Here is a 23,791-nt window from a genome sequence, read left to right on the forward strand (position 1 = left end):
TTTCTACATATATCTAAAATGATCCCCTAACTTAAGGTTATGTGTATTTGTTTGCAGGAATCTGTCGTGTCTCCTGTGATTCGTCCCATGCCGAAGACTTTTTATCTGTTCTTTAGCTTTGATCTGACCTTAGTGCCTTGGTGTGTTTGAGCTTAGTGCCTTTACATTCTGTCTTCACCAGCCAATTTCCACTTCCACTGTCTACGATATGAATGATTTAGTCATTTTTTACTGTCCATGGTATGGATGATTTAGTCAGTTCACTTAAGTCAGGCGAACACAGGTACAGTCCTGAAAGGCCACAGCACTGCAGTAAGATGTTTTATTTTTTTTAATGATTTGTTTTACTTGTGCTTGATAGAAGAGTTATTACAATTCCTTCCAAAGTTGAATTGTTTGAAACCATACTTTTTGGCTATATTTAATATGAGACAATGCAAAATTTTGCTAGAGTATTATAAAATGACATTCATTGCTTTTAGAACTACTTATAAAAAACAGAGAAAACTGGAGCAAGGTTGTTACCATGATTGTTTTAAGCAGGTGGAGAACTGAACTACAGGAATCAATGTGTTAACATAAAATAGACATAAAAGTTGCAAAATAATAAAAAATCCGAATTAAGAAATACACCGTTGACTGCATAATGGAATTCTTATGTCTCAAAAATCAAGATGGTTTTAGCTGGTTTAGCTGGTGACTGATCCCAGAAAGCTGGTGTTAGGTGGTCTAGCTGGTCTTTCAGCTGTTTTTTTCAGCCTGACCAGTTAAAAGCAACCTGACCAGATCAGACAGAACAGCTAAAATGGTTGCCAGCTAAAACCAGCTTGTTGGTCCAGGCTAGTTTTTTCTTTTTCAGAACTGATCCAGAATAGGACTGCAGACTAACAGTCTCAATGTGTGGGGAATACACTGCACCTGCCCTTAGCTGTTAGAGATTTATAAGTGTTTATTGCTTCTATTTTAGTTCCTTTTAAATGTATTAATTATATGAAATACGTTCTTATTACGGCCAACCCTTGTTGCATTGTTTTCTATGATTTCTTTTAATTATGTATATGTATAATTTTATGGAAGATGGTTTGTTCAATTCCATGTGTTTTTCTTTAACTTATTAGGTGTAGGGTTTAAAGTGCTGTAATTATCAGGTGATGTGGAAAAGGTACTTTAAAATGACCATCTGGTATTACCCTATACTTGTGTGCATGCATACTGAACACATACCTGTAGTACAGGTAGCATTACTAGTGCCTATTACATAACTGCAAATTACACGGATCACAGTGAGATAAGCAGTATGTAATGGCATATACCTACACAGATAATAAGGCCTTACACATATAGGAGAAATGCATCACAGACAGAGAAGAAAAAAAAATCAACCAAGCTGAGCTTTTAAAAAAGGCACTGGTCTGCTCATGCTTGTTTTAAGACAGTACTGCTGTAATATTTGGAATTGTTATTTTCATTAAAGTTTAAAACCACAGTCAATCATGAGTGTAGTTTCTTTCTGCATTTTACTTAATGTAAGATATACAATCACTGAGCACCAATCTGGTATGTACATTCATTAATGATTATTTTGCTGTATACACTTTAACACTTTGTCATTCCCTGTTCCAGCCAATTATAAATCAAAAAGGAGCCTCTTGGAATAACCAGTGACCTGATTTTATTTGGGTATTGGATTATTATAAATGCTGCAATGAGACGTACATGGTAAAAAATTTAGTTTCTGCTTCAACAGTGTTTTTGGTATTAATTGTTCTCCTACCCGAAATATTAGGGCCACCAGCGTTCTGTTATCTACTAATGAAAGACTAGAGAAAGAATAACACGCATTATGCATGAAAAATAGCTCAAGTCTATGTGCTAGAAGGTATGTGTTGCTACAAAGAGGCCAGTAAGTGAAAAATAGTATTTTAAAATCCCAACACTGCTGCACCTAATACATTTCAATTAGAAATAAATACATGACATTGCAGTGTGTAGTGTTCTGAGAAAAGTCCACCTGTGTATATATATAGTGTTGAGACCCAATGAACCCAATGAACTGAGAGTTAAGACCCATGTTTATAAAGCCCAACATTGAAAGCTTGTTTAATGGCTTTATGGCTTATTATCAATAGTCAGGTAAATGAACCACTGGGCCCCCAGTGCCCTTTTCTATCGAATAAAAATACAAATGATCAGCAGTATGACACACACACAGGAAAAGTCTACAGTGTAATGTTTACTAAGACACATTATAAAACCAAATTAGAATGTGTAATAATATAACAAAGCAACACTAGGGATTTATTTAACTGTATAAGAGTTAATGCAACACTAGGTGTAAATTTAACACTGTAAAATAGTAGATGTTTATTGGACACTAAATGTTTAATCAGAATTGCAAAAGTTGTTCAACACTGAGTGTTCTTTTAACACTGTAATAAGTTAAAGTTATACTCCAATTTCTTAACCTTTGTTATCTCGGTCTTTTGCATATGTAGCTTTAGTGCAATTACCATAAGCAGTCGTTTCGGCACGTCTGCCTGTACAGTGGAAGTCATGGAAAACCCTGTTACCTGCAATTACACATAGTGGATGTCTAAGGGCTGTTGTTAGTCAGTAAGCGTATATACAATGTGGCAAAAAGTATGAGGACACTCCTCCAAATTACTGACTTGTGGTTTTTACAGTTACACTTATTGCTAAGGTGTATAAAATCTAGTCAGTGCCTGACCTCATAGAGTAAATGCTCTTTTAACTGAATAGGCAGAAATGTCCACAGACACACTTTAAGGGTCAGGGGCCACTCTATATTAACTCCAATGGTTTTGAAGAAGATCCTCAGCTTGTCAGCTCTGTTCGATTATCCTGGTCAGGGGTACTGTAGGCTGGAATACACCTCACACAGTGCACTAATAAAATAAATAAATCACACATTACAAACTTACCAATAAACGTGCTCAGTCACACCTATGTGCAATTTAGAGCAGCTGATCCAGTTTATTTTATCCAGATCTTTTTGAGTAAGCCCACATGGACTAGGACCATGCCATGAATGGAACATTTGGGGGACAAATTATGGGGCCTGCCATTCTAAAACATTCCAACCATGTCAACAACTGATAGGAAGACTGATGGATTCTAACATAACACAAAGCTAGTAAGTGAAATATGTTTACTGGTAAATTTGACCTAAGTATATTAGGGGGGCATTTTGGGGGGAAACTGCAATGATGTTACTGTGTCTGTACAAAATAGATCAAGCTAAATTCTTATTAATAAAACGCAGCAGTAACACTATCTCTAAATCTACTAAATAGTTTTTTTTAGCTCATCTAAATATTGGGAGGAGGGATGTGATCTATTTATTAGGATTTTATCGACATGTCTTACACTCTTTGGTTACATTCATGACAGAAACGGAGCTCCCGGAGAAAACCCACACAGAGACAGGGAGAACATGCAAACCACACAGAAACCCCCCACCTGCCCCACCTGGGGACTGAACCCAGTCACAGTCATGGTGGAACATGAAAGGACCGTACATAAGTATATTGGGGGGTCATTTAGGGGGAAGACTGAGGGGAAAACCAAACACACACGCACACACACGCACACACACATGGAACATGAATCTGATGCATGATGCAATGATGTTACTGTGTCTGTACAAAACAGATAAAGCTAAATTTCTATTAATAAAAAGCAGCAGTAACAGTATCTCTAAAGCTACTAAATAATGTTTGTTTTGAGCTTATCTAAATATTGGGAGGAGGGATGTGATCCCATTTATTTATTTGGATTTTAATTTCATGTTTTACACACTTTGGTTAACACTGTAGTTATTCGTTGCACAAGATTAATCAGTTCAAGTTTTAATGTCAAACACAGTCATGGACAATGTTGTATCTCCAGTTCACCTCACTTGCACGTCTTTGGACTGTGGAAAGAAACCACACAGGAAACTCCACACAGAAAGGTCCCTGACCGCCCCACCCGGGGATCGAACCCAGGACCTTCTTGATGTGAGGCGACAGTGCTACCCACCGAGCCAACCCCAGATGTGATCCCAGTACATACGGATACATGGAGAACATAAGAAAGTCTTCATTGTCTCTTCTTAGAAGGCTTTGGAGAGTTTTTGTTCGATTCAGTCAAAATAGCATTTGTAAGGATCTGGCCTGGCTCACAATCGATGTTCCAATTCATCAAAATTCTGTTTAATAGAGTTGGGATAGGGTCATGTCTTTCTGGTCGTGGAACATGAAGGGACCTTCCCCAAACAAGCTGGTGTATAAATATATATAATTGATTTTATAAAATCGTTTGCATACACCTGTAAGAAGTAGGTGCGGCTGAAGCACTGTTACGAGGGGCGCGCAAACCCCTCAGCCATACGTCATAGCTGAATGACGTATGCGCGTGCACGAGCGGCGGCTCTTCAACCGGCGAGCGGTGAACCGGCTCGGGAAGCGGAGTCCGCCAGCGATCCGAGCAGGAGCGACAGGAGTCGGTATGAGAGCCAGCGGCAGGTACGGTAACTCCATCCCGGCTTCATGACATTAGGAGCGTGTGTGCAGGTATAACGGCGTGATGTTTGTGTCCGTGTCCGTGTCGCTGTGTTCATTTTCTCCTGAGCGTATTAATAATGTAACTCAGCAGCTTATATAATGCACTGCACGGCTCCTGTACGGAAAAGTGCTCTGCTCAACACAATGCATGCGTCAGCAAAAAAAAGTCAACCTGAAATATTGATTCCTGAGCTAAAGAGCAATGCCAAAACGCCTGCATTTCAGTTTGCATTGTGTCCCTCTTGTTTGCATGGATTGTGCTTTACTTTGTGTAGGAGCAGCTCATATAATGTGGGATTAATACACAGCAGGTAGGTTTCCACCATTATTCATGTGCATTGTGCCATATCAGCAGTATAACTGACCTAGATTTGTATTCAAGGCCACTGACAGGTTAGAACATGTTATTGAGATTATGCATTTGATTAATATGTTAATGTGATGAAGACTGACACCTTCACCTTTTCTTTACATTCCTCTATTGTGTTGGTGTTTGTTCCAACAAGACTAAGTGCTTTTTTTTAATGCATTATCACACACTTGGCAGGACTGCTGGATTTGGACTTGGAGTTTGCCAGGCTTTGTGTGAGGCATGTATTTGCTAGCATTTGACAGATGCAGATTCATGTTCCAGTTTTCAAAAATTAGCTGTTTGACTTTTTTTTTTTATTTACCCTGAAGGGACACCATCATGCTTGGCTATTTTATAGAGCAAAATGCTGATTAATAGAAATTAATAAAGTACATTCTTTACACTTAAATCTGTTTAACTGGGGGAAATCCACACACATATATACACACACAGCAATAATGTTATTGTGTCTGTACAAATTAGATAAAGCAAAATTCCTATTAATAAAAAGCAGTATCAGTATCTCTAAACCTTCTGAAAAAACTTTGTTCCAACAATTGTCCTTTCACAACGTTAATTTAATTAAATGGTCACATATAATCCAAGAACCACCAAAACACGGGTTTGCCGTGGATTAGAAGCTGCTGGAACAGGGGTGACTCTGTACATAGTCAAGCAAGCATTACATTGCTATAAGCTTAGAGGCTGCAGCACAAGACAAAGTTTGTTGCTGATTACATGGGCAAAGGAAAACAGAAGTGGGGGCTTGTTTCTTACACAGTAGCCTCTTAGTCCAGTGTGATGTAAAGCTTCAGTCCTGAGTGTCTGGTTCCTACGGCTTCTTATTTGTGGCAGACCTGTTTTTGGTGATTACAACTAGTTTATCCAGAGCCTGTGTCTTTAGCAGGAAGACAAGTGTTTTATGTTCTTTGTAATGGGTGCAATTTTACTTGCCCTTAATAGTGTATGTGACCATAAAGAAGTTAGCAGCTGTAATAATAATGGATAACAAGGATTTAGGGGACCTTGACACAAGGTTAAATGCTTTCTGCACCACTAAATTAATAATCTAGGTTGCTGTCTGTACATTCACTCATCTAAGACCATGGATATGTGAAGTGTTCATATAAACTCACAGGCCACTTTATTAGAAGCACCATACTAATACTGGGTTAGACCCATTTTAAAGAAAAGCCTTAATTCTTTGTTGCATTGATACCAAAGAGTGTTGGAAATAGGTCTGGTTCCTCTCAAGGTTTCTCTTCATTGCCACTGTTGCGCTCAGCTTGCTCACCAGGGGTTTTTTAGTTTTCGGTCCTGAATTCTGTAAAGCTGCTTTAAAACAATATCCCTTGTAAAAAGAAAAACACAATACAAAAGTAAATTTAAATGAACTTCATTTTTGGGGATATGGACATTTTTGGGGATATTGGTCTATGTTGAAATATTCTCAGCTCATTCTAGCACATCCCAAATATGCTCTGATAAATTAGAATTAGATCTGATTAATGAGAAGGTCATAGAAGTACACTAAACTCATTGTTTGTTTTGTTAGATGACTTGTGCTGTAACACATCATCATAATGAAAGATAAATAAACTGTGTCTAATATGGCATGCAAATTGTCTGCAGCTACTCAGCGTCATTCAAACAATGTTTAGTTAGTAATTACGACCCTTCCATTTGCATGTTCTAGCAGAAATCCTGATTGATGAACAGAATTCTGTCATCAACAAGGCATTTCTGCCTGAAGGACTGCCACATACAGTATTTGTTTTGTTGGACTGTTCCACGATATCCCACAAGATCAGCAGTTTCTAACCAACAGCAACCATGCCAAGTCAGTCAGGTCACAGTTCATGACTATTTTAATGTACAAGGTGAAGATAACCTGAGGCTGTGTATGATTGTATGCATTATACTGCTGGCACATAGCTGGGTAATTAGATGATTACATAAATGCACTTATTACTGTGGCTGATGAGTGTATGTATAAAGCAGGTCTTGATTTTAGAATCCACCCCTCCACCTGAAATGAACATTGCAAAATATCTGTATTAAATAGTGACTCCATATATTTTTAGAAGTCTGCATGTATTTAAAGTCAGGAATGACTTGAAATTTGTTCCACGTTTTGTGTTATTTATGTAAATTTTTGTGGGGTGTAGCGTGGCTACAGCAGAGCCACGTGTGCTTTTGCACTGCTGGAAACAAAGGGTGTATGTTTAGATGTGAAGCTGTCTAAAGTGCACATGAAAGCAGGAATCTATCAGTACATTAGAGTCCTGCAAAGTTCTGCCTGTATTAACTGTCTGTGTTACTTTAATCGTCTGTCTGGTCGCCGTGTGAGAGATACAGTGTGCGTGTGAGATACTTGATGCTTTTTGAGCATAGACATTGCTGTGTGTGTGTGTGTGCATGCATGCGTGTGTGTGTGTGTGTGTGTGCATGCACATGTGCTGGGTTTGAAGTGTGCTTCAGGCTGTAATTACCTGCTCTTTTGCATTACCTGCTTTGTGCAATGAAATGAAAAGGCATGTAACTCTACAACAGGTTCCCTGCACCAAATTATTTTTCAGTTTCCTAAATCTTTATGGCAGTTTATTTTTTCACATGTTTTTGTTTAGTATAAGGCAACAAGATCAATGACAGGTAAAATAGGGCATTTATTGCTTGGCATTCACAGTTGGGAGTTATTGTTTGCTCTTTGTGAAGTAAAGCTATTTGAAGACGTGAATTATTTAACTTAAAAGAAGGATTAGTGTGTGATGAAAGCATGTTCTATAAGCTGCTTCGAGACAGTTTTGCTTCATCGAGCAGAACTTATCCGTCAAGGTTGTATAGAATCAGTCAGCAGTGGTCTGCTTTAGTGGTACAAATTGGTTAACCAAGTGTTTCTCAATGTCTTTTGGAGATGTCGAAATGATATATTATTAGGCCATTTTTAGTAAGGTGATAGTTATTATTTTAATATAAAGCTTAACAGAGCAAATCCAGGAGGGTTTTTTTTCATATTATAGACATATTGTTTACATCCTGACAGAACTGATTCACTATGAGCTATCAGATTATTAAATAATGCTACATGTGTCTGTGGCAAATGGTCCTGTGGAAACTTTGCATCACTGGTTTACGCTCCTGATAAAGTCATATCCCACCAGTATATACTTCTATAAACACCATTCATCCCTGGTATATGATCCTATGAAAGCAATACATGTTTTATACTTGCTTTTGTGAAACTACATGTCATTGGTGTATGTTTCTGCAGAAACCATACCTCACTGGTATAAATGCATGTAATAAAACATAGCTTACAGTTACATGCTTTTGTGAAAGCCATACGTTTTGATGGAAACCATACGTCACTGATATATGACACTGTAGAATCAGTACATTAATGAGATTTGACGCCTAGTTGTGACCAAATACATTTTAACCTAAGGATTAGGAGTTTTGTTCAGGGAGTAAAACAGTGGGATCTTGGTACTGACTGTATTTACATGCAGTTTTTTGACAAGTTCAAGTAACAAACAAGTAACAAACATTTCTATATCAGAATAGCAAGAGTAACTGTCCCTTACCATTCTGCTTTAAAATGCTAATTAAAAACCTCAGTTCACGCCTCTATTTTATTTTATCTTGTAAAGTCTAAAACAGTTTTTTATATCTGTAAACTTTAATGCACAAATATTTGCGTGATAATTATTGTTCTTAATATTTGATCAGGTGCTCAGTTGTTGCAGTGGTAAATAGCAGTAACACACTACCACTGGGTTTCAGGGTCCTTAGTGGTGCTATCGGCTTGTCAGGTGTTTACATACAGACAGGATTGGGTATGTCTTGGGGGTTATAAAGTGGTGGTAAAACATGAAGATGAAAAAAAAAAATTATATTTGATCATAAATAAATGTAATTCGTAGTGTTTCTGACTAAGTTCAATATATATATTAGAGATGGAACGATCGATCGGCTATGAATCGGTATCGGCCGATTTTTAATCAAAATATGCTATCGGTGATCGGCCGATATTTCCTAAATGTAGCCGATCCGATCGTGTGATATATAAAAGATCACGTTAAGTTAACAGCTCAGTGGATTGATCCAGACTTTGAGCTACAAAGCACCAACCATCGCATCAAAATTCGTCAACAATCGTACAGAAACCATCGTGAAAGCTCTTCATGACCTAAAATAACATCATTAACGTTGTGCATCATACATACGATGTAATTTTGCTGACTGAAATATTTACTTTAAAAAGATAATTCAACCCGGTCACATCTGAGTCGATTCTATCAGCACGTTATATAAACTCCTGGTTCACTTTGGTAAATCGTAAGTGGTTCTTGCTTGTGATGTAGATGAGAACAGAAAATGTTACAGAGCCAATCAGAGGCAAAAGTTTATTCATTACCAAATTCGTTAGTTCAGGATCATCTGCTGAACTTTTAGGATCATCAGAAAACTTTTAGCTCCTTAGACGGAACGAGTCTGACTCAGTTACAGATCTGTGGTAATAGCAGTTTAATTAAGCTTTTTAATGTAAGAGAGTCACACAAAATGTTCTGTATTAGTTGGTGTTTATTTAAAACCACAACATTTAATTAATAACAGTAAACACGGAGAGATAACTGAGAAGAGAAACTTACGCTTCGCGAAAAATGAATCGACTCGTGAATCACTTTAAGCGATACAGTGAACAGATCATTTCTCTTAAAGGCACAAACACACACACATATACACACACACACACACACACACACGCTGCTCCGGTTTATCTTCACTGTGAGGCTCTTTTTAAGTTTTTTTCAGACTGAACTGGATAACATTAAACCTGCGTGTGTGTGTGTGTGGTCAGTTAGACTAATGAAATATGTCTCCTGTGGGTAAAAAAATAATTGTTTGATGTACTTTATTTACCCCCCCCCCCCCATCGGCCGATAGCCCTGAAAGGAGATCGGAATCGGTGCCAAAAACCCCGATCGGTACATCTCTAATATATATATATATATATAGCTTTATACACACACACACACACACGCACACACACACACACACACACAGACACATATCTATATATTAAGCCATTAATGCTTTGGCTGTTTTTCACAAAAAGGCCATGACTTGGAGTAAAACACATCCAAACAACTAAATGTGGTCAATTTAATTTAGTATAACTTCACCATGTATTTTTTTCCACCCTTCGGCCAATTATCGGTCATTTATCTGACTCGACTCAATCAGCCATAAATCTCTTGACAAAACTAGTGGAATTTAAGATTCTAATTATTTGTACAAATCCTTGGTGCAGCCTTCAAGCTTTAAACCTAATCTTCCCAGACCAGGCTTTCAGCGTTTCAGGTTTCTTTGCAGTGCTTATTATAAATGACCTCATCGCAAAACTGCAATCCCCTACAAAGAGGCTAGTGCAGAGCTGGCATAATCGGAGCATGTCTAACATAAGCTATAAAGTAGGAATTTGGTTTCTCTATTAATCATTAGCTCATTTTTTGTGCTACAGTGAGAATAGGGATCTGTATACAGTTCAGCCTGTAAGTACTTACTTTACTCTGAACTCCACAATAAACCCACTATTGCAACATACGATTTATTGCATTTCTGGCTGATCAAATAGCTTACGATGTGTTTATTACTTTTTTTTTAAACTTGGTTCAAATTGCAGAATTGCTTGACCTAATGCAGATGTCATAACCCAAAACATCAAACATATTTAACTGCATTCTGTCTATTCAGTAACTTAAAAAAAAAGAAAATATTACAAACTTGATTATAAAAAGGTAAATGCAAATAAAAACACACTCCAGTTTATTGTAGGCTGTCTTTTACTGGTGTTTACATTCGAGACATTTAGCAGACATTTTTCTTTAAAGTGAAAAATACAAATTGAGCAATTGAGGGTTAAGGGCCTTGCTCAGAGCCGCAACAGTGGCAACTTAGTAGTTTTTTTAATATATATTCATTCCGATTTAGCCAGATTACATCCGAGGAGAGCACGTCGCTGTACACGCCTCTTCCGACATGTGCACAGCCCTCCTCTTCTCGCCCATGCATTCTGCACAGGGTCTCTTCCGCCAATCAGGGTCCTTACACAACGTATGAAGACCCATTATTGTTTTAGCTTATTAATTTTATAGACAAGTCTAAAAATAAACTGAGAAAGGTGGTACAAGGATTGTACCCCACAGTTCATTATTGTAGTGGCGTTTAACATGCTCACAAGTGTTTTCAACTGCTCACTTGCTTAGATTGAATGCTGATGGGGCGACCCCATATAATCACTTTTGAGACGATCATGAGCAGCAAATATCAAACGTCCAGCGTCAAACCAACTTTACATTCGTTGTTCACCGATGTGTCTTCCGCACCAGATGTGTCAATGTAGAGAAGTGCGAGGCATTATTAATAAATGTTAAATATACTGTATATATTTTTAATTTATAACCACTAATAGTGTTGTGCCTTTATTACATATGACCGATACATTCCAAAAATCTTCCAGTATCTCTTACATAAAGGTCAGTATTTCTCTTAGCAGTCTTTGTTTAGTGAACAACCAATGTAAAGCTTGTTTGAGGTTGTGCATTTGATATTTGCACTTTGCGTCGCGAGTTAGGGATCATCTCAAAAGTGATCACATGGGGTCACCCCCTCAGCATTCGGTCTAAGCAAGCGAGCAGTTGAAAACACTTGTGTGCATGTTTAACATGATTTGAATAATGAACTGTGGGGCACAATTACATTGGCCCAATGCCTGGAACAGCCAGTAAAAATATATTTACATAGCCTACATAGGCCTGCTTCAAGATCTTTAGTAAACACTGTTAACGGTATCGGCACTGTTACATAGCTAGCCGTAGTCATTACAGGTCTGTTAGCCACTAATAGCAAGGCAATATAAATAAATAGAGTTGCAATTTAATACAAGTTAAAATGAATTCATTCATGGATTTCTGGACTTCGATAGGAATTGCCATGTTTGCTTTGATGAAAGATTGTCGTGCATCTCATTCAAGCAATAAATGTCACTGGTGCGTCTGTTTTGCATTATTACGATGCAAAACATTATTACATTATTAAGATGTGATATTTTGTCTGTGGGTTAAGGCACGGCATTAAGGAAAGCATTGCTCTAAAATGTTGCTTTGATTGTGTTTTTACAGTTGAAGATCTGTTTACTGCTTGACAACTTTGTCTATATACCAGTTGTGTGAGATCAAATGCTGTTATTGTTGATGTCACTCATACTTCGTTCTTTACTCCTGCTTTACATTAATGTGTGCATTTGTGACGTTTGTGTTTGGATTCATTGAGCAAGTAGGTTTGTGTATAGTTTCACTGGCAAAGCATATACTTCCCAATGGGGCAGCACCCATACAGAGTTTATTGTGCCCCACCAGACTTTCTGTGCCAGACTCCACTGATAATATGTGATTTTCTGGTAGCGTGTTTAAGGAGTGTCCAAAATAGTCAAAACCTCCATATGGTGTAATTTTATATCATAGTAAAAACACTGTTTAACCTATACTGGTTAGAGCAGTAAGAGTGTTTTGTTCTGCTTATAGTGAGTGTGTGTGTGTTTGTGTGTGTGTGTGTTTAAACTGAACCACATTTACCTACCAGAGCCAGAGGTCGTATATATTAAGCCTGTAATGAATTTGACATTATCAGTACTGACACATTACAAATTAACCCTCACAATCTTTTCACTAAGAGAAACGACAGAGCCAAGCATTCACTCTCAGAAACATTTTTATCTTTACATGGAATTTGATACCTAGTATCTATTAGAGCAATACTGGTTAAAAACACAGCAGCGCTGCTGTAGTTTTTAAATACCATGTCCACTCACTGTCCACTCTATTAGACACTCCTACCTAGTTGGTCCATCTTGTTGATCTAAAGTTTAGAGACGATCACACATCTATTGCTGCTGTTTAAGTTGGTCATCTTCTAGACCTCTATCAGTGGTCACAGGACGCTGCCCTTGGGGCACTGTTGCCTGGATGTTTTTGGTTGGTGGACTATTCTCTGTCCAGCAGTGACAGTGAGGTGTTTAAAAACTCTGTCAGCGCTGCTGTGTCTTATCCACTCATACCAGCACAACACACACTAACACACCACCACCATGTCAGTGTCACTGCAGTGCTGAGAATCATCCACCACCTAAATAATACCTGCTCTGTGGTGGTCCTGTGGGGGTCCTGACCATTGAAGAACAGCATGAAAGGGGGCTAACAAAGCATGCAGAGAAACAGATGGACTACAGTCAGTAATTGTAGAACTACAAAGGGCTTCTATATGGTAAGTGGAGCTGAAAAAATGGACAATGTGTGTAGAAACAATGAGGTGGTTTTAATGTTATTTATTCATTACACCCTTACTTATGTATTACTGTTTGATCTACATCTAAGTAATAAACAATTACTCAGTTAAAAAGAACATGACTGTATAATGTCTACAGGTGTACAGTACACATTATGTAATGCTATAAACTGGAACGTATGTGAACTGGAACTTTGCATTATGTAATCTTTGTTCTGATAAACGAGAGCATGGCAGTGTTGTGAATTCAAACGATAGTGAAAACAATTTTATTACACACTCTAAGCCAAGATCATGATTAATGATCATGCCTAAGTTTCTTAATGATCTTGATTTAGGGTTTGTTTTTGAAACTTACTGGGTGAAAGAGAACAGCATGTCTCTCTCAGACTGTCTCTATTGTTTTCAGCAGTGACATGTGGTGATCACTAACACACAAACTTTTACAACTTCTTCCAGACAGCACTAATTTATTACCTCAACTGTAGAGTGGCGGATAAACACGCTGTTCTGAAGAAGACATTTCTCTTTGTTTTTTTTTACTCTGTTAGTAAGTAAAAGCATGTTTGTATGGTCTGTTGTACTTGAACTGGTTTAAATGTTATCATGACAGTAAATGGATTGAGGTTTAATCTTTTTGATAGTCAGTGAACATTAAATATTAAGTGTTTGGCTTATGCGGTTATTCTGCTTCTGTTGCAAATTAAAGGTAGGAGTCTTTTAACTGGGCGGCACAGTGGCTCGGTGGGTAGCACTGTCGCCTCACAGCAAGAAGGTCCCTGGTTCGATCCCCAGGCGGGGCGGTTCGGGTCCTTTCTGTGTGGAGCTCTGGTTACCTCTCACAGTCCAAAAACATGCAGTCAGGTTAATTGGATACACTGAATTGCCCTATAGGTGAATGGGTGTGTGTGTGTATGTGTGTCTGCCCTGTGATGGACTGGTGCCCTGTTCAGGGTGTTACTGTGTGCCTTTCCCCCATTGAAAAGCTGGAATAGGCTCTAGTACCCCCGCGACCCTGATTGGATAAGCGGTTAAGAAAGAGAGTGAGTCTATAACTAATTGCCTTTTGTTATTTCATTTCTGACAGGTAATTAGTTCTGATTAGCACAGCTGACCAGTGCAAAATATCAAAGGTGATTTGTTTTATTAGTTACACATTAGTTGTGCTGTTTACCTGGATTACAATGTGTTTTACAAGGTCCTCTGAGCTTTTTAATTATTTTGAGCTTGTAAAATAGTTGCAAATCAGGCATCCTTACCTTACACACTAATTTTATATTTACATTTTGGCATTTAGCTCACAATCTTTTCCAGAGCAACTTTGTCAGTAAACATTTTCTTTAATTTAAATACTTAGTAAAGAGGTGTGTCTCTTTGAAGAAGGCGAGAGACTCAGCTGGGTCTAGTACAGACTACAGAGAATAACCTTGATGCCTGTCCTTTTCCAGTTCTGCGCCAGGGATCAAGTGGCTCGAAGGGTGCAAGGTAGATAAAAGGTAGATGGACCTGGTCCATTTTTGGCTTTATAGGCCAGCATCATCAGAGCATCATCGCTACATAAATGTAGTGAAGAGAACGCAGCACCGTGGTGATGTGGCAGAGTTGTGGCAGAGTTTGGTTGAGAACTAGGTTGGCAGCTGCATTTTGAATCAGTTCCATGGGTTTGATCATGGACATGGGAGAACCTGCCAGGAGGGCATTCTGTATATACAGTCTGTGCTAAAATAACATCAGCATTTAATACAAGGTAAAAAAAAAATGTTTTACTGTGTTGAAGTGACTTCAAAGTACACGCTGCCATTTTATACAGTTACAGATGTCAGGATATCACATTTACACCCAGATGTTTTCCCTGTTTACAGAATAGAGATATTAAGATAAGATGATCCTTTATTCGTCCCACAGTGGGGAAATTCACAATATTAAAAACAAGAATCATTCATTTTTGCTCTTTCCAATTTAGAGATCAATCAGATGGCAGCATTATAAAAACTCACCCAAAAAGTTACCACAGTGATCATCAGCCATAACAATAAAATTACCTCCTGGTTTCTACACTCACTGTCCATTTTATCAGCTCCACTTACCTTATAGAAGCACTTTGTAGTTCTACAATTACTGACTGTAGTCCATCTATTACTCTACATACTTTTTTTAACCTGCTTTCACTCTGTTCTTCAATGGTCAGGACCCCCACAGGACCACCACAGAGCAGGTATTATTTAGGTGGTGGATGATTCTCAGCACTGCAGTGACAATGACATGGTGGTGGTGTGTTTGTGTGTTGTGCTGGTATGAGTGGATCAGACACAGCAGCGCTGCTGGAGTTTTTAAATACCGTGTCCACTCACTGTCCACTCCATTAGACACTCCTACCTAGTTGGTCCACCTTGTAGATGTAAAGTCAGAGACGATCGCTCATCTATTGCTGCTGTTTGTGTTGGTAATCATCTAGCCCTTCATCAGTGGTCACAGGACGCTGCCCACGGGGCGCTGTTGGTTGGATATATTTTTGGTTGGTGGACTTTTCTCAGTCCAGCAGTGACAGTGAGGTGTTTAAAAACTCCAGCAGCGCTGCTGTGTCTTATCCACTCATACCAGCATAACACACACTAGCACACCACCACCATGTCAGTGTCACTGCAGTGCTGAGAATGATCCACTATCTAAATAATACCTGCTCTGTGGTGGTCCTGTGGGGGTCCTGACCATTGACGAACAGGGTGAAAGTAGGCTAAAAAAGTATGTAGAGAAACAGATGGACTACAGTCAGTAATTGTAGAACTACAAAGTGCTTCTATATGGTAAGTGGAGCTGATAAAATGGACGTGAGTGTAGAAACGAGGTGGTCATAATGTTATGCCGGATCGGTGTAAATTAGCAATGAAATTGAGGGATCTCATTTACAGCTCTATAAATCTAAAGTCTTGACAGAATACCTCCACCCATACCATCCTGTGGCCAGGACCTGGATGTTGTTTAGCTCTGTTTTTTGAGTTGAAGGGGTGACGATTCTGTCTTTTCTGTCAGTTATGTTATACCAGCTAATCTCAGGCGAATGAGGGCACTTGGCAAAGTGCTACAGAAACACTGATCTTTTCAACTGCCTTGAGTGAGCATCAGCTATTTAGGCTGACTAACTTCATGTGTCGCAAAGAAAGCGCATGCTGATCTCACCCTTCCCAAACTGGAAGCTGCTATATGATGGAGAGACTTGAGTATGGATTAAATTAGGGAGAAAATGTTGGAAAAAAACATTAACAAACTGTTTCAGTCCCTTAGTTTTTTTCCTTTTAGGCGTTAATATACAACCTAAAGTACAGTACAGTATTTAACCTTGATGGTTAGTTTAGTCTGTTTAATTTATTAAGGGTTTTTTAGTACCCACTCTGGCAACACGCTGTATTGGTAATGAAGATAGTTGTAGCCTAGTGGTTAAGGTACTGGACTATTAATCTAAAGGTTGCTGGTTTAAGCCCCACAATGCCAGGTTGCCACTGTTGGGCCCTTGAGCAAGGCCCTTAAACCTCAGTTGCTTGAATATACTGTCACAGTACTGTAAGTCGCTTTGGATAAAAAAAAATAGCGTCTGCTAAATGCCGAAAATGCAAATGTAAACACAATAACCTTTCTTCTTTCCACATGTGTAAACAAAGGTGTGTGTGTGTGTGTTTTAAATGGGGGATATAAAGACAGATTCCTTCATGTGGCTGAAATAACAAAACCACTGCATTTCATGTATTAAAGTATTTCATCTTTATTATTATGTGGACAGTAGATAACTAGATAATGAATGTGGGGAGATTAAACTGGGGTGCAAATATATAGAAATATGGGACTGTATTAAAATTACAATCATTACTTAACAGGTAAGGCAATTACCAGGATGTATAAGATATTCATAAGCTCTAATTAGGCCTAGATCTACTGTATAATCCTATTGTACTGTCATATAGGTTTTCCTTAAATGTTCAATTTAAGTGGTGTTCTATACAGCATGATCAAATTATTGGCACTCTTGGAAGAGATGAATTAAATAGGTTATAAGAGGCCATTGTGGTTAATCCAACATTAATTTCTCAAAGCAGCTCTGAATCTCGTATGATAAAATTAAATCAGACAGAAAAATCTGAGCGCACACCTCATACATCTCAGATCCTTCAGACACCCATGTTCTTATCAGCTTTTTTCACAGCCTTTCAATAGGGTTGTCTAGCAAACTCCAGACACTTTCTTCTGGCACATCTTTTGAATGATGTTGGCATTGAAATGACAATTAATTATCTTTGGAAACTCAAGGACCCCAATGTGCCAAAATCTTATGCAAATCTTTTTGCCTCTGTATCCATTCTTCTGTCTGTGCTCGGGGGCAAAATCTAATAATGTTCTCTACCTGACAGCTCCAGTTATTTTAAACGTTTCAATCTGTGCAGTAAATGTGTCATTCAAGGCATTTTTATAGTCATTGCCTAATTTATAGCCATTGCCTGATTTTTAAAGTCAACACATTATTGTCTGATTTTAATTTGCTAATTTCCCTATGATAATAAATGACTAAAGAAATGTGGCCTTTGTGTCTACTTGCATTTATACCCCAGTAAAATAGAAAATTTTTTAAGAGGTTTAAGAGGACCTTAGCACTAAGGTAAACTTGGAAAGTCTTACGAACAAAATGTAACAGAATTATTGTTTCATTTATATTTTAGTTGTTCTTTTTTATGCATTTTCTCCCCATTTTTCCTCCCAATTTAGCGCACTTAATTTTGTCTTCCACTGCTACCAGAGATACCAGATTGCATCCAAGGAGAGCACGTCGCTGTGCACGCCTCTTCCGACATGTGCACAGCCCTTCTCTTCTCGCCCCTGCATTCTGCACAGGCGTCTCTTTCGCCAGTCAGGGTCCTTACACAGAGTATGAAGGCCCACCCACCCACACATAGTCCGACCCCCACCCTGCAGACACGGTGGCCAATTAGTATCTGCTGCAGGCACTGCCAATTATGCCCGCTAGATGGTGCCCAGCCGACCGGAGGCAACACCGAGTTTCGAACCGAGCAGTTCAGAAACTAGGTGCTGGTGTGCAAGAGGAATATCCTGCTGTGCCACCTGGGCGCCTTATAGTTGTACTTTTAAAAGAGTGCCAGTAATTTTGACACACAGGTTCGTATCAAGTCGATATGGTGGGATTGAACTAATAAACTGTACTGTTTTACTTCATCTTCACCAAGGCTACCAGTAATTCAGGAGTGACTATAGTTCATTATATTGGCCTGTGCTTACACACAGGGTTTCATTTTCAGCCAGCTACTGAAATCTGAAAATGCAACATGACCTGAGGGGAAAGCCAAACATGGTCACGCATTAGCGAGCACACATGTACGAGCATGTGTTTCAACGTGTGTTTGTGCAGGTGGATGGGCAAGTGGGTGTAGGTGCCTGCGAAACGAGAAAATCACACCTCTGTTCAGCAGATGTTTTATTCCCTGCATTTAGGTTCCAACCCTTTCACTCTCAGGACTAGAAGAACTGAGCTTTTCACTCCTGGTAACAGATGTTTTTAAATCAACTTTTGTGCAGAGACCCTATAGAACATGAGTATTAGATGTCATGGTCTTGACATGTAGAATGGGCTTTTCTCCATCATACACTATAAATGCAAAAATAGCGTGAGGTCTTTGCATAAGGGGTAATATTGTAAGTGTGTCGTAATATTTTGTTTGATTTACTGTGTAAATCAACAACAGCCACAATAATACACCAATCACCAACAGCCAGTGGCCTTTTATCCTGCTGGTTAAGTTACTTCTAACTTGACCAGCTCTGATTTTGTTTTCCCAGATTAAAGTTTGTCTATTTTATGTAAATAATTATATATATATTATATATATTGGACAATTTTACATGTATTTAGAGAAATACATGTAATCACAGTGCTTACATAAATAAACACCTAATGCTTGTAGCCTAGCAGTTAAGGTGCAAGACTAGAAAACAGAAAGTTGCTGGCTTAAGCCCCACCACTGCCAGGTGGCTGCTGTTGGACAAGGCCCTTATCCCTCAACTGCTCAGACTGCATACTGTCACAGTACTGTAACTTGCCTTGGGTAAAAGGCGTCTACTAAATGCCAAAAATGTAAATGTAATGGTCAAAAGTATATGAACCACTTACTTATTATTTAGGTGATTCAGCCCCACCCATAGCTAACAGATGTATAACATAAATGATATGCTTCCACCTTTAGGAAAACAGGCTGGGGAAGGTTATTTCCTGTTCCAGCTTGACTGTACCCTGTGCACAAAGTGAGGTCTGTAGTTTATATACTTTGACAAGCTTGGTGTGAAGGAGTGCAAGTGGCTGCACAGAGCCGTGTTTATAATTCAAGCAAAGCACAACTATAGGCTGTCCTTATGCCCAGTGTGTGATTGGGTACAGTTTTATTAAACTAGACATTAACTATATATGTATATGTTCTTACTTTTATACATTTAGCTCTGTCCTTTAGGTAGTATGTGCTCAGTGGATGCAGCAGTGTGTCTGTGTTTCTCTTCAGTGGCGCCACTGTGGTGCTAGTTCTTAATTTGGCTTTCCTCTCCAGCTAATGTAATTAGAAAACATTTGCATTGAATGAGTGCTAAAGAATGTGGCTCAGACAGCTGCTATTTTAAGATGTTTTATTTTTAGATTTTAGTCTCCGTCTTGGATGTAGTTGGTTGTAGTTTGCTTTCTCATGAGCATACGCATGTACAAATGCATCATACATCATACAAATCATACCAACAACAAATTAAAGGAAAGAAAATGACCTTGAACTTGTGTAAATGACCTTCTAGGCAGGAGTACTACATAACATGCTGTGCTTTGTGATGTAGGGCTAGAATGGCAGGAGCTTCAGTTTAAAAGAGGCTTGTTGTGTGTCTGTGTGTGTGTATTTTTGGTTTCTTGAGATCAAGGATTGCGATACCATCATCCACAGGCCATAAGTGGTCACTGAATAATAATTTTTATAATTACTTGGTTGACATTAGGTGACTGTGAAGGCCTTAACACGGCATTCAAAATAAATATTTGGACTTATGTGTTGGATTATTGAAACACCAACTGAAAAAGAGTGGTATTTATGCCTCCAGTAGAGTTCTATAGACTTGGTAAACCTTAGACAAGACATTTTGAACCTGTTCTAGCAGTTTGTGTTGGCCCAACACTTAACTATGGGTCTGTCTCAAAATCTAGTGAGCTATACACCGATCAGCCATAACATTAAAACCACTCACTGTCCATTTTATCAGCTCCACTTACCATATAGAAGCACTTTGTAGTTCTACAATTACTGACTGTAGTCCATCTGTTTATCTGCATACTGTTTTAACCTGCTTTCACCCTGTTCTTCAATGGCCAGGACCACCACAGAGCAGGTATTATTTAGGTGGTGGATGATTCTTAGCACTGCAGTGACAATGCCATGGTGGTGGTGTGTTAGTGTGTGTTGTGCTGGTATGAGTGGATCAGACACAGCAGCGCTGCTGGAGTTTTTAAATACCGTGTCCACTCACTGTCCACTCTATTAGACACTCCTATCTAGTTGGTCCACCTTGTAGATGTAAAGTCAGAGACGATCGCTCATCTATTGCTGCTGTTTGTGTTGGTCATCATCTAGAACTTCATCAGTGGTCACAGGACGCTGCCCACGGGGCACTGTTGGCTGGATATTTTAGGTTGGTGGACTATTCTCAGTCCAGCAGTGACAGTGAGGTGTTTAAAAACTCCATCAGTGCTGCTGTGTCTTATCCACTCATACCAGCACAACACACACTAACACACCACCACCATGTCAGTGTCACTGCAGCGCTGAGAATGACCCACCACCGAAATAATACCTACTCTGTGGTGGTCCTGTGGGGGTCCTGACCATTGAAGAACAGCATGAAAGGGGGCTAACAGAGCATGTAGAGAAACATATGGACTACAGTCTGTAATTGTAGAACTACAAAGGGCTTCTATATGGTAAGTGGAGCTGATAAAATGGACAGTGAGTCTAGAAACAAGGAGGTGGTTTTAATGTTATGGCTGATCGGTATATTGCTTCATTGATTCACCAATGATTACCACCAGTAACCGCTTCATGCTCATTAAAGTTGTGATGAGTTTGAGACCTTTTTGTAAACATTGGGTTTATTGCAGTACGCCCTGAACAGGGTGCCAGTCCAATGCAGAGCAAGAAACATTCACTCTGACTGTTTTTGTGAGGAGTATTTCAGTTGACCCACCTAAACATGCCAAACTCATCGAGACTCCCCAGTTACTGTAAGTGAGATTTGAAATCCCAACTAAAACAGTCTCATTCCAGTCTGAAGCTAAAGTTTACTTATTTTTTTTACTCAATACGCTTTTTGTTCATAACATGTCTGTTTGACTTGTCCTGTCACTTTGCATGGGTTGTGATATGGTAAAAGTCTGTAGGGTCGAAACACACACACACACACACACACACAGCCTCTAACACTGATGCAGCTCATCCAAGACTGTCTGGATCTAAAAACACCAAGAAGAGGAAGGAGTAGGAGGACATTTGGAAGGAGGGGCTGGTGGGTAACAGCGTGAAGTCCGTGACAAAGAAACAGTAGGTTTTACTGTTTGGCTGACCTCCAGGCCTCATTACTGCTCTAAGTTGCATACCAACACCGAAGAACCCTTTTGTAGGAGTGAACTACCCATGCAGGTTTTCTTTCCAGGTACAAAAAAAAAAAAAAAAAATCACATGGTAGCACAGAAAAGAAGTAACGAGAGAAAGAAGAGAAGTAGTAGAGCTTTCTGAAGCAGGACTAAGTGGAGAGAATAAGGCAGTGGAGGGGATTCTGAGCCGAGAGCTGTGTGCAAGCAGAGTCATCGAGTTAAAAATAACTTTATTGTGGTAGATCATGTTTTGGTAGGAGGGACCTGCTTGCCATGCTAGGACAGCCCGTTGGGCAAGGGTGCAGTGTGTATGTGTATGTGTGTGTGTGTGTAAGCAGGGGAGTGTGCACGGCGACAGAAGAGCAGTGCATTGCCGCGCAGCGCTCACCACACGAACCCACACGCCCCTCCGTTCACTCCTTTGACGCTGTGTGTCTTGTCCTGTGCTGTGCTTTAGATGATGCGGTGGATATAACCAGGCTCCATGAGTGCTATGAGCGACTCTCTGGGCGAGCTAGACACTCCGGGCAGCCTTGGCGAGAAAGCGGCCATATTTCGAGAAGGGAAGGGCGATGGGAGCGCGATCGGCGGCGGTGGCCATGCCCTGATCTCTCTGCGCTCGGCCTTTCAACCGACCAGTGCCGTGCTCAACAGGACTGCCGCTGCAGTGCTCTTCAGAGGGAATAGGTAGGTAGGGCTCCTTTCCTCCCTTCCATTCACTACTGTTCTGTTCCTGCTACCTCAGTAACGCCTGCTTTCTGCTCAATACGGTGTTCAAACAGTCGCGAACTCGGACAAATCATAAAACCTAAAAGTGCAAATCTATAACCAGGTGTGTATGTGTATGCGTATGTGCCTGTACGGACAAAATATGCAGCCCTGTAATTCCACCGATTTTTCTTCCTCCTGTGTTTACCCACGTCTCAAACTCACCTTTCACCTGTTAATTTTTAACATATGTAATAGGTAAGAATGTCTGAAACACAGAGCAGGCTTTGTGCTCCCTCTCTCACACGTTTGGCTAGAAATTGCAGTAGACTTTGTCCCCGTGAACAGAATCTCACGTCCCACGTCGAACCCCCCATCTCCGGGATGCGGACAGCAAACTGGCCTCAAATCAAGCACCTGCTACTTTCCAGGCCGTCCTGGGTAACTCAGTAATCGCGGTGTTAACAGGGGGGCTTACTGCAGACTACTTACCCAAATTCAAACTGCAATCCAGGCCTCTAGGTAACACAATGTTTTACTTTAAAAAAAGTTACATTTTAATTTCACTGCTTAACGAGATGGAAGTTTTTCACTTGTCATTTCCTTCACCCTGACGTGAGGTGAGTGTACAGACACGCTCGGTGTGCTTGTGGTGGAAACAGCAAACAAAACAAGCGATAGGGCTGCTGGGCTTCCCACATCACATCATGTCCCAGCCAGACACATGATAGGATTACAAACACAAACATGCACACATGGCGTATGCTAACACTGTAGCACTTAAGCTACTCTAACATGTTAGCACAGTTGAAACTTTGAAAGTGTTAGCATAAGTCAGACTGCTGACTACAAGCGTCTCCTAAATGCTATAAATGTACGTAAATGAATAAACACTCAGGCCCAGTTAATGTTAGATAGATAGACAGACAGACAGACAGACAGACAGACAGACAGACAGATAACTTTATTAATCCCATAGGGAAAGTCAGTTATTACAGCAGCTCAAGATACATTCAAGCAAAAGTATTAAAGTACACAATTATTAAAGTACAAAGTATTAAAGTACACAAGTAAAGTTGTACACACTATGTAATTAAATAAATAGAATAAAAGTGTGGTATGTAATATAAAAAACTTTAAAAGTATCCT

At 39.4% G+C, this 23,791-nt stretch overlaps 2 protein-coding genes across 3 annotated transcripts in view; both read left to right on the forward strand.

Annotated features, from left to right (window-relative positions):
• cobll1b (cordon-bleu WH2 repeat protein-like 1b) overlaps window positions 1-1,491 on the forward strand; it is a 65,924-nt gene extending 64,433 nt beyond the window's left edge. Inside the window, exon 14 of the mRNA XM_063006188.1 lies at window positions 58-1,491. The gene's annotated coding sequence lies outside the window, so the exon portion shown is untranslated. The remainder of the gene's footprint in view (window positions 1-57) is intronic.
• Window positions 1,492-4,449: 2,958 nt separating this feature from the next.
• grb14 (growth factor receptor-bound protein 14) overlaps window positions 4,450-23,791 on the forward strand; it is a 93,132-nt gene continuing 73,790 nt past the window's right edge. Inside the window, exons 1-2 of one of the 2 annotated variants that reach the window (XM_063005655.1) lie at window positions 4,450-4,526; window positions 22,392-22,621. In XM_063005655.1, the coding sequence (XP_062861725.1) occupies window positions 22,419-22,621 (203 nt within the window). In that variant the 5' untranslated portion in view covers window positions 4,450-4,526; window positions 22,392-22,418. Of the gene's footprint in view, window positions 4,527-22,388; window positions 22,622-23,791 lie in introns of those variants that run through there. The other variant, XM_063005656.1, reaches the window with a different exon arrangement.

This window comes from Trichomycterus rosablanca, chromosome 12 (genome assembly GCF_030014385.1).
Source record: "Trichomycterus rosablanca isolate fTriRos1 chromosome 12, fTriRos1.hap1, whole genome shotgun sequence".
In the NCBI taxonomy this organism is placed as follows: domain Eukaryota; kingdom Metazoa; phylum Chordata; class Actinopteri; order Siluriformes; family Trichomycteridae; genus Trichomycterus; species Trichomycterus rosablanca.